This window comes from Epinephelus fuscoguttatus, linkage group LG13 (assembly GCF_011397635.1).
Source record: "Epinephelus fuscoguttatus linkage group LG13, E.fuscoguttatus.final_Chr_v1".
NCBI classification, from domain to species: domain Eukaryota; kingdom Metazoa; phylum Chordata; class Actinopteri; order Perciformes; family Serranidae; genus Epinephelus; species Epinephelus fuscoguttatus.
In genome coordinates this window covers 41987583-42005430 of record NC_064764.1, presented here as the reverse complement: position 1 = coordinate 42005430, position 17848 = coordinate 41987583, and the positions used below count along the sequence as shown (strand labels likewise).

The following is a 17848-nucleotide window of genomic DNA, read 5'->3' as shown; positions in this document are numbered from 1 at the left end:
CATTTTCATTTATCAGTGTTGTAGGCCTAAAGAAATCCTTACACTCTAACTGTGAAAATGTGAACCCTATTTAACAAAAAAAAAAACATTTTAGCATTTCAACAACTAAAATCCATCGACTGGCTGCCACCATTCCTCGAAATTTTGCCAAACCTCTATAGCAGTGGCTCGTCTTGAGTCTTCTTAGCAGGTTAGCTGTGGATGCCAAATCCAAAAAAGTAAAAAGTCTTGGAATAAAATAGAGAATTTAGTCATGTGTTGGTAGTGGAGTAGTTTGCTTTCACTGCAGCTCTGCAAAAAGTACCAAATAATCATAAAGAGCGCCCTGCACAGTCGCCACCTTGTGCTCATTTAGACTTCATATTCTGTGTTACCTTCACTATAAGTCTCAAATATGCTTTGCAGCCCCACACAGATTTCTTTTAATTATTTTTGGTCAAAAATGGCTCTTAGTAGAGGTTTCTGACCCCTGGTCTAGATAAAGTGGTACAAGTGCATTTAAAAATCTGTCCTAATGCACAAGTCTTTAACCTGCTGTTTGTAACGTTAAGGAGGCGGACAGCGTCAGCTTCAGGATGTGCCGTTATTGGAACCTGGATGTTCTGCTCTTAATGCTTCTTAATCTTTTGTAAGAAGGAAGGAAATTAAAAAGGTTGTTCGTCGGGTCAGACGTGTCTTTAAAACTTTAAGGATCTTCTTTTGTAGATTTCCGATAATGGTGGTCCAGTAATTCTTGAAGCCGTACGCACCACATGGTCCAGCTGTCTTCTGTCCTCAGCACCCCTCTCATTCATGCAGCCACTAAAATAGCAGCGAGTTGAAGCAACAAAATCCAAAAAAATACTGTTTCTCTTTATGGATAAAAATGGTGCTGAACTGACAAGAATTCTGTCGACATATGACGCCTTTTATCTCGTGTCTCTACAGTTAAGTGTTTTTGTGGACATGTAAGGAGTTCTTAATACGTCATATTTCTTAAAAAGGAGTTTGGTGTAATGTTCAGCACCAAGAGCAGGATCTCAAGAAGAATCTAGTTGTAGTCTTGCAGTTAATGACTCTGTAAGATCATGCAAAAATCTTACAGTGTGTTACTGAAAACACACACTGTCTTTACATGTCACACTTGAGTCTGTTAAAAGTCTCGTCAAAGTCTTGTGGTGTACGGCAGGCATTAGTTGCATGTATGATTTTTAAATGTTGGCACTGACATTGTTGAAGGCAATGGTTCAGGTTTCTTTGAAGGATTTTAAATATCCAATTGGACACCAATCATCCACGTGGTTCAAATAGTGGTTTTGGTCTGGATGTCAGTTTGATGCTCAGGAGATATTTTCTGATTCTAATGCGATCAGACAGAAATAAACGAGGGTGTGGACCTCAGATTGTCTGTGGCCTCGATCCTGACCTCGATTCTTCTTTAATCCCTGAGTCAGTTTAGTTACCGACTCCCAGGAACTTTAGATGGATGAGACATGAGATAAAGGAGGAGTGGAGGAGAAGAAAGAAAAGTTAGAGACAAGCCAAGTAAACAAACAAAAAGAAAAGGCTAAATAAAAGGAGTGGAATGGAAATGTAAAAGAGTGAGTTTATGACGACATCTCGCTTTCTGCGGCTCTGTTTGCTTTACTGTTTGTCATCAGTTGTAACGAGGCAGAAGTCGACGCTGTGGGAACTGTGTGTATCGTACTGCAGAGAAATGAAGCCGTCTGTGTGACAGTCCGATGTGCTGGACAGTAAATACCCTTAAAGATCCCTATCATCCCCGTGTTTGGTGTCTCGATGCAGCTACATGTTAGGGAGACAGACATTGATTCTAATGGGATCAATCAGGCAGTCGTTAATAAGCATGGTGCCCAGTGTGTGTGTGTGTGTGTGCGTGCGCGCGTGTGCGGCATCAGGACGTCTGTGCCCTGGCATCCAGCTTAAAGCTGCAGTTCTTGATCCTGCTGTATTTATCTCCTCAGCCACACGAGGACACTTTGTGTTGAAGTTGGGTTTGACTGTTTTATTGAATCGTAATCCAACGTTAAATCTGCTTTCTTCTCAAATCCCCTCACTCCATCTATTCAGGTTTAGTTTCAGTTCTAACTAATAGAAGTTAAAGAGTTTCATTATCTGAATTGAGGGTCTATTCATTTTTTTCAATTCTCTAATTTCCTTCATTTACACAAACCAGAGGCTGTGAAATTACATCAGTATTAACACTATAAACTCAAGTCTCAGCTGCAGCCTGAAAATTCTGACACTGATTTTATTTTTATTTTTTAAATCTGAAATATAAAACTGACATCTTTAAAGACAAAATTTGAATAGAAAGCCGTTGTCGTTGTACAAGTACTACAAATTCAGGAACAAGTACAACGAAATTAGGAGAGCCAAGAGCTGCTGCGTCCGCCATCTTCACTAACCTATTGCCATCAGCTTAATCTAGCAGTGGGCGATATATATCGATTATGCCTGATGTATCTTGGCTTGTTCCACGATTTACAAAATGAAGGCATCAAACATCAAATATAAACTGTCATGTCATTTTTTAAGCGTCTGACGCACACTGACACAAGACCACTGTCTCCTCGATAGTGTGTGAGCATTCAAGGTGGTGCAGGATACACAGTACGACTGTTGAGTAAATCCTCAGTTTAATGGCACCGCTGTAATAGTTTAACATTTATTTATTGTTATTATGATGGTACTTAATTTAACTTCAATATAACGGTACTTTAGTTAACTTTATTTACCTTTTATATAACAGTACTATAATTTGATCATGAGAATAGTTTTTCTAGCTTAATTGTAACAGTACTTTATTTTATTATTACTTTATTGTAACAGTAGTTTAAGTAGTTTTGTGTTTTAGTAGTCAACAGTAGTTTACAAGAGATTTCTAAATATCATGATTTATGTCCTGTACCGTGATATAGCCTCAAAATATTGCAATATTATTTATAGGCTATATCGCCCAGCCCAAGTTTAACCTGTTTAAAGACATCCTGGGGACGTCCTTAAATGTGTTTTCATTCTTCAGCCCCATTTAAACTAAGTTCACAAATGAACCATAATGTAGAGACATTTTTTAAGAGTCTCAAATCACCATTTTACAAATAGATACTATTAAAAACTAAGAAATGGTTCGAAGTATTTATTCTTGCCGTCACACTTTGCTTTCATTCAGACTTAGTTGAAAACATTTTAAGTGTATCGAACTGTGAACTCTGTCTCGTGTGTCACTCTGTGTCGTTACGTCTCTAATGGCCACCTTTAAGCAGCGTTTCCTTGTAACCTGATCTTAACATTTAGAAAATGTCACCTCTGTGGTCAAGTAGAAACTCTCCTTTTGCAAAGGCCAGCGGGACCCATGAGACTGAACCTGTTCCTGTTTGGCGTCTCTGTTTCATGGAAGGATCCTGGCAGCAGCCACCAGTCGGCTGTGCCAGGGACACGAAGACTGCGTGTCCTTTCCCAAAGTGCCTGAAAGCACAGACGAAATAGGACAAGTCCCCCGAGAGGTCAGATAAAGACCGTAGGAACATGAGAGAACATGGAGATGAGGTGATACGGTGTGAGTCTGTACATGTAACATGTAGGGATGAGTCAGTGGTGGTGTTGTGGTACCTGTGTCAGGATGCAGAGCTTTTCCAGGTCAGGGGTTCAGGGGGAGGCTACACCTCAATGCACCGCTCCTGCTGTGGTCTGAAACATTCCTCAGGGCTTCAGTAATGACCTCCTAATGGCAATAATGAGCCTCCACAGAGGAGCCCTGCTCCACATGGGTCTGGTGGAGGGGAGAGAGGAGGGAGGCTCGGAGGGGGAGAAAGGTAAACAGAGACTTGGAGAAAGATGGAGTTAAGATGTGGATGAGTGAAATGGAGATGGATGGGAGTAAGGGATGTGTGGGAAGGAGGGAGGAAAGTGATGTGAACAAAGAGGTAAACAAAGGAAAGAAAAGAAAACATCAGGAATTATGTTCATTTTGAATGAATCTGACGTGCAGAAAAAGTCATGTTTCCTTCATATGGAAAGATGTAAAGTAAGGATGTGGAGGGTGAAGTGGTGGATGGGTGAATAGAGAATCAAGCTTTCAAATGTGAAACTGAGTTTGCATCCACAGACCTACAAATAATGTTTGTCTGACTTTCACTCAGGAGGCCATTGTTTACTTCCTGTGAGATTGTAAAGACAAATCCTGTTCTTTTTTCCTAAACCCAACCACGTGTGTGTGTCGGCTAAACGTAACCACGTGTGTGTGTCGGCTAAACGTAACCACGTGTGTGCGTCGGCTAAACGTAACCACGTGTGTGTTGCTAAAGAAAAAAAGCCAATTAGTAGTGTTGTAGCGACGCAGTGCTTTTAATTTGAAAGAGACTGTATGCAAACTGTACATTTCCTGTGAAAACAGAAGTGTATTTTGAAAACAGACAATGCATGTAACAGGCTGAAGTTGACACGGCGTCCCAGAACGTCAACAACCAACACACCCAGGGTACCTTGGACGCCATATGTGGACGTGGAAAGTCCATGACCAAACGTGGACATGTGACGAGGTCACAGTGAGGATGAGGATGCTGTTGGTGCCATGCACAGATATGATGCAACAAAATGATATTACACTGAATGTTAAACTACGTATTTTCCAGGTGACAGGGTTTATTTGTCTGATACAATGCCAGATTTAACAAGCTGATGATAATTTTGTGTCCTTTCTCATCCCATTTCTGTTCTTGCCCTTTCTGCCCTCTCTTGTCTTTTCTTGATGCTGTTGTGTGTGGAGGCGAATTATCCATGGGTGAGCTCCAGGATCCCTTCCTCGTCAGCGTCCACCTCATCGCCGACCCCGGCCAGGGCAAGTTCCTGCAGCGTGCTGCCGATGCTGTGCTGGCGTGGGTTCACCCTGAGCTGCAGCTCTTCCGGGTCTCAGAGCGGGCCTCTGTCTCCCGGCCCAAGCACCATCAAAATGGCAGCCCGGTTGCAGCCTGCCAGCCGGCCCTGGCGGTCATCCTCTTCCTCCAGGAGGCGTACGGTGGCGAGGAGCAGATTCTGATGCTGCACCACGCTCTGCAGAGGCCGCCTTGGCGCTACCACCACACTGAAAAAGTCAGCAATGGCCGGCGGATGTTACCGCTGACACCATGCAGTCAGGACTTTTTCACTCTGTCTGCTGGCACACCACTCTGGGCCGTGCGGCAGGTCCATTATGGGAAAGAAATTGTGCGATTTACTGTTTATTGCCGACATGAAAATTACGCCGACATGGTGCGGCTTTACAAGCTGCTGCTGCAGCGGAGGGTAGCGCAGAAGAAGGAGGACTTCTGCTTCTTTGTGGTGTACTCCAACCCAGATATGGAGATACAGTTATCATTTAAGAGGCTCCCGCGAGGTCAGAGTCCGGTGGTGCTGGAGTCAGCAGTGATGGAGGTGAGGGTACGAGACGTCGGGACGCTGGTGCCGCTGCTGCCTCACCCCTGCAGCCCAATCAGTGAAGTCCGCTGGCAGACAGAGGACTACGATGGAAATAAGATCTTGCTGCAGGTGAGAGCTTTTTGTTGGTTACGTCTTTAATACTTTGTGTTCGTCCCAAAAATGGTTCAACTGATTTCAGATAGATTTAATGAAAAGTTATCCCCTGGGGTGAGGAACAAGTGATGTGTTTTTGGTACCATGTGGCGTTTTCTAAACCATTTCACACTTGTGCTCAGAACTCCTGAGGCAGAAGGCTTAGAAGTAAGAAGTTTTTCCCCAGTTTACTCAGATCAAAACAAATCTATCAGTATCTTAAGTTTTATCTTTTTACACAGAGATGGCGCTTTAGACAGACGTGACTGTTATGACATGTAACTCAACAGTGTTGTTCTTCAGTGTGACAAAACATACATGTTAGCAGCGCTCTCTGAACAACAACAATGGCATTAATGTGTCAATAACACTCATTAACTGTCCCTGCTCTATGGCGGCTGATCTCCTCGTCTGCTCAGAGGAGCTCCCAAATCTCTGTTTTCCTAATTTGCAGACATTTACAGCCGCTGTTCTTCTTTGAGTTAGCCGCTAACAGCTATTTGTAATTCTCCTATGGTGAGTCACACACATTAAACATCATCAAAACATCACATCTGTGCTGCCGTGTGTGTTGGCTAAATGTAACCACGTGTGTGTCGGCTAAAGAAAAAATAAAAACCAATTCACAGTGTTGTAGCGACGCAGTGCTTTTATTTTGAAAGAGACTGTATCAAACTGTACATTTCCTGTGAAAACAGAAGTGTATTTTGAAAACAGACAATGCATGTAACAGGCTGAAGTTGACACGGCGTCCCAGAACGTCAACAACCAACACACCCAGGGTACCTTGGACGTCATATGTGGACGTGGAAAGTCCATGATGATGAGTGAGGATTTGTTTTTACTTAACAGGCAGGCATAAAAGGGGCTTATGAACTTGACACCAAGTTGTGGGACAAAATGAGGAGACAGAGAGAGGGACAGTTTACTCTGTTTACAGTCTGTGTTGCGTACAAGAAAGCAGAAAAGTCAGTGTCTTGGATGAAAGAATAAGTGAAAAATGGTTCAGAGATGGATGTCGCAGATTCTGCAGCCAAAAATAACAAAATCACACAGCAGACAGAGCAGCTCTGAGTCTCCTCAATTTTCAGCCCCATTTAACACACCCAGCCATAAATGTATCCATCACCATCATCCATCCATCCATCCAGACTGGAAAAGACTGCATGTGCACATTTAACTGTTTCACTATGATCACACAAAGAAAGTGTGTGTGTGTGTGTGTGTGTGTGTGTGTGAATGAACACACACACACACACACACACACACACACACACACACACACACACACACAGGTCCTTGTTTGGAGGGTATCAGTTTCAGAGGGCTGTGTGTCCAGGCGGAGGTAGATAAGTAGTTTTGAAAGTTCAAGCCGATTAAGCAACAGTCCATTACTGAGATTGGAACAGCACCGAGTAAAACAATACGCTAATCTGTCATGACAATGGACCATATGCATGATGCTTAACAGCCACCTGGTCTCAAGTCATGTGCTCCTCTGTGCTATAACACTGCAACTGCATTACACCATGTCACGTCTGACACAAGGAAGTGGTTAGCAAGTCTCTCCTGTCTGTGAAGCCCAGTTTAGATTGGCGACGAGATGAGTTGAAACATACAACTTCTTGCAACATGCCGTTCGTCAATGTTGTAAAAAGCTGCCGGTTCACAGGAAGTGACCACGCTGAGACAGTTTATAATCTCTAGTCAACAACTCTCTGTACTTCAGTTCTGATTTGCAGCTTTTGCCAGTTGCCTGGCAGCATCAGGGAGAAACATGGCAGGACAACAACAGTAGTTAATAGTTTCATATGTATATGAGCTGACTTTGTCATTGGGTGGTGGAGGGGATGGTAGATGGTGTTACATTAGGCGAGATGCCTGCCAAGCTGCAGATCACTGTTTGAGATTAACAACCAAAAAAAACCAGTGGGTTAAGAAGGTCATCGCTGCATTTCCAGCCAGGATCGTGTCACCAAAAGTGGATGTTTTAAGCCAAAACTTAATCTTTTCCTAACCATAACTTGACATTTTTGTGGCTTAACCTCACCACAGCATTGTTGAAACATAAATAAATGTTAAGTTTCAACATATCTGCTAAATAATAAAGCACAGATGCATTTGTAATGTATCTGTGGTTTACAGAAACATACAATGCTGACATTTATTCAGGCGATCTAACTCATGGCCACGATGCAAGTAAATGTATTTCCCCCAGCATCAAACTAATCCTTTAAAAATCCTGCGCGTATTGTGTAAGAATTGATTGATTTTGGTGGTTGAAGGTCAATGTGACCTCACAAAACATGTTTTTGGCCAAGAATTCATAAACATTCAAACACTGAGTTAAACATGAGCATGTTACAGTCCTGGAGGATTATTAATGTGCACCTCCTCCTGTACTGCCTTAATATGCACATTCAGCACATCCAATGCATCAAAACATTGTTTTCTAGTTGGAGCCGCGTTTGCCTCGTTTTCAAACTGTATGCTTTGACTAAAATGAACAATGACAGCAATATAGTCCACGATGAGCAGCGCTAAAATCAACCTGCGTAGTTGTCCCTCCATTGTGACATTAGAAAGTGTCACATTTATCTTGCAAGTGTACTCTTCTTCAACGTTTGCTTTACTTCCTGGATTTTTCCCACATGGAAATTCTGACCAATCAAGAGCAGCTTTCTCACACAAGGCATTTGATCTGGTCCTCTTGTAAATGCTGCCGTGAGAACACCAACCAACTCTAGGCAATTATACAACTTTGGAACAACATGAGTCCCTGATTCAGACCAGAGGAGACCACTCTAGGGCTGACAGCAGCCTTAGACTGGTTAGCGGAGGCATTTAATTGCAAGGCGGTAATTGTAGTTGTCTAATTTATTCTGTTTGGTGTGACGTGGTCGGTGGCTCTAAATAATACAGTACTAAACCTCGTAGTGATGAAGGCGACTGATTTCTTCTTGTCACATTTGGAAACTAAACTTAAGTTTCTAAATTCATCCAAAAGTGCCCCAGAATCTGAACTGATTGGAACTGTTGAGTGTTTTATCAGGTTTATACAGAGTACTTTGTGCTGTATTTTTGGGCAGTGTCAGAAAGTGGTAAATAATGCCAGTCGTAATTTCCCAGACCCCAAGATGATGTCTTAAAAGTGTCTGAAGAACACTCCCAAACCTAAATATATTCAGTTTATTAACTGTTACATCTGACACAACAGCAAGAAATCAAACATTTTAACAACTGGAACAAGGAAATGAATGAAAACAACTGATTATCAGAATAGTTAATATTCTGGAGATTGATTTGAAACCAAACTGTGAAGCCAATCAGTTTTTTACATTTATTGTCAATCACAAATCCTCTCATCTTCGCTGTGTGCGCGCGCGTAGTTGTTGTTGTTATCCAGCTGAGGTCGGATCTCCGGCTGACCTGGCTCATCCCAACATAACTGAAGTTTAAAGGTCTGATCATCGCCATGTCAACAACCTCATTACCCAGCACCCCCTGCTGCGTCTCCTCGCCGGCATTGTAACATGTTGTCCTCACAGAAAACAGGACAGATCCTGTCATGTCGTATTAGCAGATGGAGGCGCACAGGCTTTCACACAAACATGCACAGAACAGTTTCAGTAACTACGTGCAGTTGACATGCAGCATCTTTGGGAAAACCACAGGCACAAACTTGCTCTGCTCTGGGCTCCCTGAAGTGTCATTAAGTTTCAAATCACAGCTGACACACACTCACTGCCTCTTCTTTCCTGTGTGGGAGAGATAAATATGCAGCGGTAAAACCACTTCATGGCTCAGAGTGAAGCAAAAGACAGAGTGAGAGAAGGATAAATAGGACATGGTGGAGTATAGAGGACAAAAAACAGAAACACAAAAAACATTATTAAAATATCTGAAAAAATGTGTATGAAATGTCTGAAAAAATATATCCAAACAAATGTTTCTAAACCTTCCAGAAAATATTATTAAAATATCCGAAAAAATATTCAGGTGTCATCCACATATCTGAACCAGTGGCTAGGAGCAGTTCCTGTAAAGGTGGTCAGAGCTCTCTTCTTCACATCTTCCATGTAGAGATTGGCCACTATAGGGGACACCAGTGAGCCCATAGCACAGCAGTGCTTTTGTCAGTAGAAACCTTCACTGTACTTGAAGTAGGTGGTGGTCAAACAGAGATCAAGCAGGTCACAAATGTGGTTTGGGGTGAAGTTGATTCTGCTGAAAAGAGTGCTGTTCTGTAGCAGATGTTTTCTCACTGGCCTTACTGCTTCTTTGGTGGGAATGCAAGTGAAAAGTGAAGTGATGTCGTATGATACCACAGTTTCCTCAGAGTCCAGAGTTCTCTCTGGTTTTGTTGGTAAAATCCTGAGAGTTTTTTGGTGTGGTGTGGAGTGTTACCAACCAGAGGAGCTAGGATCATAGCTAGGTGTTTGGAGATTGAGTTGATGCTGCTGATGATGGGTCTGAGTGGTGCTCCTTCCTTGTGTGTCTTGGGGAGTCCATAGATGCACAGGATAGCCTTTCCAGGGTAGAGTCGATAAAACAGTGGTCTGTCAATGACTTTGTCCTTTTCCAGTTTTAGTTTAAAGTCCATAACCTTCTCTTTATAGCCATTGGTAAGATCTCGCCTCAGTGTCTCGGCAGGTAGTCGTGTTGTCTTCAGCACCACAGTGCATCTTCTTTTGTCTGCCGGCAAGATGCTGATGTTCAGGTCTTTCCTCAGTGATGCCAGAGCCTTCCTTTCTTCGATGGTGAGGTTGGCAGGAGGTGCTTTTGCATCAGCGAGAGCGGCTGAAGTCTCAGTTGTTCTGCCTCTGTGGCTGCCAACTTGTTTCTGATGGCTGACTCCGTTGCCGTGATAAGATCTATAACCAGTATCTGTTCTGGTGTCACAGCAAAGTTCAGTCCCTTGTCAAGGACATCCTTTTCCAGTTGGGTGAGCGCGCTGTCTGATAAGTTTTTCAACCACTTCTCATAAATGTCCAGACGTGCTGTGTTGTTGTCCTTGTTTCTCCAAGTCAGGACTTTGTGTCAGGAATGTCCGTGTCTGTCGTTCCTTGCCCTTAGTGTGTTGTGATGTCTGTGCCCTCTCAACAAACTTAGAGACATTTTCCAGGACTTCACTGGGTAGAATTGCTGTCAGTTCCTTAAATATATGGTCAGTCTTCGATTTAAGTGCATCAGTGGTGAAATGGATCTGTCTCACTCTCGTTGTGCAGCTGGTTCTGAGCCATCTGATGGATTGTTGCAGCCTTGTGTCCTTTCACGGTGGAGCCCAAGCATAAGCTGTTGGGAATGATCCTGTGATGCCTGCATCTCAAATTGAAATGCAGGTGGTTCCTGTAATCAGCCAGCTTTCTAGATGTTTTTTGGTGTTCCCATACCAGTCGATCGCCATTCTTCCCAAATTGTTTCACAATGTGTTGGTAAAGAAATAAATGGTGAACGCTATTAAAAGAATAAAGAGTGGTCCTTATTCACTGAGAGGCAAAAATAGATAAAATTGTACCACAACTTTTTACCCAAAATTACACTGTCAGGTTGTGTATCAAAATAAGACACTAAATAAGGTTGTGTTTCACCTGAATTTTCACCTGAAAGTGTTTATTGGACTTGACTGCAGTCATTTCAGGCTGTCTTTGTGAGCCGGATGGATATGTTGATGCGCTGTACAGTGTCGCTGTTTTGGATGTCTGAGTTGACGCTGGACAAGAGCAGGTTCTGTGTGCACACCCTGCAGCCGCAACCTGTGAGCAGACAAATGGCACAAATGAATCTTATTTATGTAACATAACACATTCTCTTTGCACACACTCTTCCCACTCCGCTGTAACCTCAATAACATCGCATAAACTGTCACACACACATCATCAAAGGGAGCAAAGCTCTGAGCAGATAATGAGAGCTGGTGTGATTGTTCGCCTCTCATTCAGTCCACTCAACGAGACACTCACAAAATCAGCCGCCCTCTAATGAGCTGTTTCCCTAACGAGCTGCACTGTTACTATAGATAGAGACACTGGGGTCAGTGGTCTCACATTGTTGTGCTTTTTTATACTCTTTTGGCATGAGCTTTCAGTGTTATCACAGATTATAGGTTTAATTTTTCTCCGTATGCATTCCATCTTACAGTATGCCGACCTTACACCAATCAACTTCAAGGGATTTCACTGTCATAGACATATTTCTAATGTCGAATAAAAAAAAAAAGAATTCCACCTCAGTTGGTGTGTGCTCCATGATCGATTATTTTTAGAGACGGAGACAGACGGAGCCCTCTGCCTCATTTCACTTCAGTATGTGTATGGAGAGGAGTCAGCTGGAAGTCCATTCATTCCTATGGGAATCTCTGATATCTGATGTGCCTGCAAAACTCCTCCCCTCTGCAACATTTCAGTTTGGAATTTGCCTTGACTACGTTAAAAAATGTTTTACTTTTGCAGTGGATTTCGGAGAGACTGTATGACAGTGTGCTAGCTTAGGGAACAAGCTGCTAACTAGCTAACAGGCTGTTTCCTTCAGTTCAGTTGCCTGTTGATTGTCAGGTGAGTTTGTTTGATTTAAAATAACTTGTTAACTTGAATAACTTGAATCTTTGTAATGTTATTCTGCTAAAATACAGTTATACATTATACACAGTCAGACTCATTGTGACTCATTCAGCTGTACGTAATGAAAGATTTCATAAATCATGCCATGTATCTGGCAGGCCAACATCTTTATTTATGCCATGCAGTATTGATCCTGTCATGTTCCCAACTGCTGGATTATGAAAAACTGACAAAATTCGCCTCTCCCCCGTGGCTACAGACATCAGTCACGAACAAGGCGTTCTGTCTGTACTCTGCGTTCATTTCGTCCGTATTTGTGCGCGTTTTCTGAAGGCTTACAGATATGAATGAAATGAAGCAGTACCACCAGAGTTGTGGGGGCAGTATAGTGTAGCTCAAGCAAGATACGAGCATAGGAGATGGCGGAGAAATTTTAATAATGGCAGAACTAATCAGTAACATAGTGAAAAGAATATATGTAATGGCTGCACAGACCACCACTGTCTGCAATGCTACCTCCGTTGACTCCACCCTCTAGTGTGATTTATTACCTGTATCTATGCCATCATAAATTAAGCATGGACGTGTGAGGGCAGTGATGTTGGAACGCATGTACCTATTTACGTATGTAAAGGGAGTATAAATTAGCCTCAACATGGTCCGAGATGCCTTTTTCCTGTCTTGACTTTCAGACAAAATCAAACATGTTTGGTATGATGATAACATTTTAGTCTTGTGCAAATACTTAAGGTTAATGATGTGAACATTGTCAACAACATTTACAATAGCAAACACGGTGACGTGAACAAGAGTCTGTGTTTAATTCTGCATGTATCTGATCCACCAACCAGCACTTTTAGTGAGAAATTTTAATTTTTGAAATGGTTCACCTCTCATTCCCACAGACTCCTCCCACTAAAAGCTAACCAACAGGGGCTGGCAGCAAGCTGAGCTGACAAAATCTAACATGTAAAGTTTGTCTGTACAACTTCATCTTTAAAGATACTTTTATCATGTGTTTCAAAAGTTATGTGCGCACAGTTGTTGTGCACATGTAAGGAATTGTTAGTCATATTTCTCAGTTTTAGTCGAGCAAATAGTGACCATGGAAGTCTTTGCCCAATCTAAGTGTGTGCCTAAATACTCTAGTCTTTTCAAAGTATTTTCAGTCTTCTCATGTACGGCAGGCATTAAGTGATGAATTGGGGGGTCATACATCTGAAGTTGAAGGTGTATGCACTGTATGAATATTTGGTTTCAGCCCACCATGATCAGTAAGAATATTTATATTTAAGAATATATATTTATTTAACTCTTGTTCTCAGGAAACTTTGAGATTTGCTTCCATGATATTTATTGTTTTTTAACCTGAACATATGGAAAACTCTCCTCCATCCCAGTGTTCTTGGAAATAATTGCCTTGAGGCTGCTGAGTGGAAAGTTCTTGATTCTGCTTGTATTGTTTGGTTAGAAGGCCGGATGATGGAGCAGACATGAGAACAGAAACATGGAGAAACTATCAGCATGGTGAGGAGGAGGGACCGGTGCGTTTCAGTACTCACAGCGAAGGAAAACACAGACGAGAAAACTGAACTGACAGAGCGATGAAATGAATACTGCTGCAGCTGCCTCACATGTTAAAAACAGAGCTGACTTGTTAGTGGATGATGATCAGACTGGAGATTTGTGGTGTAGCAGCTTTTCTGAACAGCAGTCTGAGTTTTAAGAGACTTTGGTCGATAAATGGAGGTGTGATACACATGAGGCTTGTCTGGACTCTGATGAGTTCTCCAGCTGCTGCTGTGATTCATAAAGTGGCCTGGCTGAGAAAAGGGGGCCTGTGGGGGCTTTTTTAAACCCCGGGGTTCCCTTGTACCCCTTCCTCCTTTGCTTTGCAGTGCTGCATGTTGCGTGAAGAGTGCTTGGTTGCACGAGAGCCCTACAGGGAGAAGTTAATAGTCTTGAATATGCACCTCCTATTTTGTAACCCCTTTGACCTCAGATTTAACCACCTCTTCGGCACATGCGTGGGAGAGTTGCTATGCTGTTTTACCGCAGCAGTCCTCCAAACAAACAAAATATTCTGAATATACTGCGGTGGCAAAGGTCATGAAGGAACCGTCAAGCTCAGGCAGAGTATGGCGTAATTGTAAGAAATTCGGCAGTATGAAACAACAAAATCTGCCAGAGGGGTGGATCAGAAATCTTCAGCCAGACTTGTGGGAAATTGTGGACCTGGGTCTAAACGAGCTGAACAAAAGCCTTCACTGCAGCAGCACAACTACCATGAATGCAGCATTTCCTGTACATAAACTGGCATTTATAGGATAAGAATGTGGCCTTCAAGGGCCAGTTGTGTGTGATATGATGGAGAGATCAGATAAGGCAAGAGACATGATCTAAAAGTAAAACATTGTTTATTTAGGTTATTTGTCACTGCAGTTAAATTTTTTATCAAAACTAATGATTCGTGAGTAATGACTCCCTTATCCGTTATTAACATAAGATCTGTGAAGGAGGCGGTCAAGCTAAAAGGTGAAAGACTCCAGAAGGTCATGGAAGTGAAAACAGTTGTAGGAAGAGTTTTGGAAAGCCACACAGAGGGACAGTCAGCCTTTAAAGTTGTTCTGGCAGATTGTCAGATGACTCAGTCAGGAGGGAAAGACGGGGTTTATAGGCAGGGGATAACTGGAGATGGAAGGAACTCCCCTCTGTGGGAAGGCTCAGGGAAAGCCCTGTCCATCTCTCTGCCAGAGGTGACTCGAGTTAAAAAACTGCAGTAACAAGGCACCAGGAGTGGATGAGATTCACCCTGAGATGTTGGAGGCTCTGGATATTTTTGGGCTTTCTTGGTAGATTATAAGATAGAGGAAACAATTATTACACAGTTGATGGAAAAGAGTATTGTTGAGTTTATTGCAAACAGAGGTTACCTGCCTTTGACTGGCGACTTGTACTTAAACACACTTTGTGCAAGTAGAAGTTGCTAGTGCAATTCAACCCAAATGCTACACCATGAACTTTTTGTTGTTGTTGTTTCATCAAGTTGACTTTTATAGTGCAGATAGTGCAGACAAAGTGACAGGAAAGGGGGGAGAGGAGAGATTGGATAATGTGCAGCAAAGGGCCTGAGGTTGGAATCGTTGCAGGTAGGACACAGCTGTAGTATGTGGGGCGCACACTCTACCAGGTGAGCCACTGGGAGGCCCCACGTGGTTAGGGTTAGGCACAAAACCCACTTAGTTCTGGTTAGGAAAAGATCAAGTGTTGGCTTTATATACCCAGTTTTTGGGTGGCACAGTCCCCAGAGGAAAAACAGCGATAACTAAAGAACAACTGGTTTTGTTTGGTCTTGAACAGTGGTCTGCAGCTCAGTAGGTGTCTCACCCAGGTGACATGGAATCCTCCATCCCCTTCACCTCCTGATGACAAAGTCAGTTCATAAACTACGTCACTTTAGAAACACTAATATGATACATATAAAACATAAAAATGTAACATGTCCATGGTTTGCAGAAACGTACAAGGCCAACATTTTTTTGGGCTGACCTCTGAATCACCACCTAATATTCCACTTTTCTCACAGAGTCAAACACTACTGATAATACTGTAACAAATAATAATAATGATCATCTTTGTGTCGCATATTATGCATGAATTGTGCACCACTACTACTAAAATTTATTCTACAAAAGACAAAGTTTCTGACTTTTTGAGTTGCCTTTTTTGGTGTGTAACTGGACTAAAACTTCTCCTCAGACTGTCTGATAAAGTTTCATACAAATCCTGTTGTATATAATCCTGTTTATTTTTCCTTCTCATCCTGCTCAGGTCCAAGGAGCACACTTCAAACACCAACAGGATCCCTGCTACATCCATTCATCCTCTGTCACCCAGTCAGCATCGGCTCCATCCACCTTCACCCGCAGCTCCGCCTCCTATAGGAACCGTCGTCACCACCACCGGGCGATGTCCCGTTCCAGAGTCCAGACTGCCCACAGCTCCCAAACTCTGGTCTGTGAGGAGCCGGAGGAGCAGGACCAGTGGCCTGACCAGCACCACCCGGACACCTGGAGGTCCCAGTGGAGGGGCCACCGGTCTGGCTCCCTCTTCTCTCTCCCCAACCTGGGCTCAGGCAGCTCCCGTTCCACCTGCTCCTCTCCTGGACCATCTCCCAGCCCCCACCATCACAGGAGCCACTCCCTCAACAGGAGCTCCTCCCTCATCCCGCCCTTCCGCCTCAACTTGGACGCTCTGATCGGGGCAGAGGAGACAGATGTGGACACGGGGAACAAAGTGAACCCAAGCAGCACTGTGGACCTCACGGTGGTGTCTGCGTACATCAAATCCAGCCTGCCACAGACTCGGCCGTTATCCGCGCCACCAGAAGACGTCGGCGCATCCCTCTCTCCCAGCATCCCAGAGAACGCCGACAGGGCCGCCACACTGGGACGGCTTCCAAACAGCTTTACCACCAGTGGCACTCCCTCCACCTTGTTTGGGTCACGTATCCACAGCACCAGTGTGAACACAAGTGCTTCTCCGTCTCTGAGTGACGTTTCTTTAAACCAGTCTGACAGCTGCAGCGTTATCAGTGCTCCAGTTCAAGAGGTAGACAAGGAGGAAGAAGACGACCAAGAATTCTACATCTGATCTGTTACAAGCTGAGAGGACTTACTATGGCCAGTCATGACTCAACTCTGCCCCCTGGTGTTTGAAAGTAGAACTAAAATTACAGTGACAGAAGGAACTGGAGCACCAACTGTATGTGATCTTCATGTGTTTGTGAATGTTGCTTTCTTTGCTTGTAGATTTCAGCTTTATAAATGTCAGGTTATATAAAGTAAATATTACACATTTAAAAAGGACCAATCACAGAACTGTGTATATGCACTATTCAATAAATGTTTCTCCATCATGTGTGCTTCACTCAGCAACATTAAGGCAACTCTGACCTTGATTGTCCATTTTATCTTAAAGCATTTATTCAAACTGGTTTTATGATTTGAGCATCAATTTAATTTATTTATTAAAGATATCCAAACCTCAAGGGAAAAGCGTCAGGTTGTACCACAAACAGAAGTGGATTAGCAAGGTATGATGAGTCTAAAGGTGGCTCTCTTAAGGTGGCCAAATTGCCATGGTAAGTTTCGGCTTGACATTGGCTAAAAAGTGCTTTTCACTAATTAGCTCCTTTGGAAATGGCGTGACTCTACAGACAATAGTCAGTCTATGATTTTTACAGATAGTCAGCTAAGGGGAATATGTTAGAAATGCAAACTTCTTGAGCTGTAACGTGACACCAAATTGTGCTTACTGTATCACGTGTTTTGCAACAGGAGCCTGGAGTCTTCGGCCCCTTTCCCACTGGACAAAATACCCACTAACATCTGGCTTTTGTATTCATTGGGAAAGGTTACATACTTCATTTACTCCTGCAAAAAATGACTCTGCAGTAGTCAGACTAACCATAACCATATGTGTTTATATATGGGGTAGGGCTTATATTGGGTCTTAATCAAATAAACCAATAAATAAAATCACTACATAAGGCCTGTGAGTGTTAGGTGATCATTTGACGAGCTAAACTCTTGCATGAAAAAACAAAAGCAGATCAGATGCAGGTGACCCAGTGTTAAAGGTTCTTTAATATTCCCTCCACTGAAGTCTTAAGATGCACAAAATCCCCTCAAACAGCAAAAGACAGCATTGAATTCTCAAACAGGCCTGGAGACCAG

General features: G+C 43.0%; 1 protein-coding gene across 3 annotated transcripts in view; it reads left to right on the top strand.

Annotated features, from left to right (window-relative positions):
• LOC125899308 (protein FAM124A) overlaps positions 1 to 17480 on the top strand; it is a 38981-nt gene extending 21501 nt beyond the window's left edge. For 2 of the 3 annotated variants that reach the window (XM_049593502.1, XM_049593503.1), the window contains 2 exons: positions 4769 to 5526; positions 15942 to 17480. In XM_049593502.1, the coding sequence (XP_049449459.1) occupies positions 4769 to 5526; positions 15942 to 16763 (1580 nt within the window). In that variant the 3' untranslated portion in view covers positions 16764 to 17480. Of the gene's footprint in view, positions 1 to 4759; positions 5527 to 15941 lie in introns of all 3 variants that reach the window. The other variant, XM_049593501.1, reaches the window with a different exon arrangement.
• The last annotated feature ends 368 nt before the right edge of the window (positions 17481 to 17848 follow it).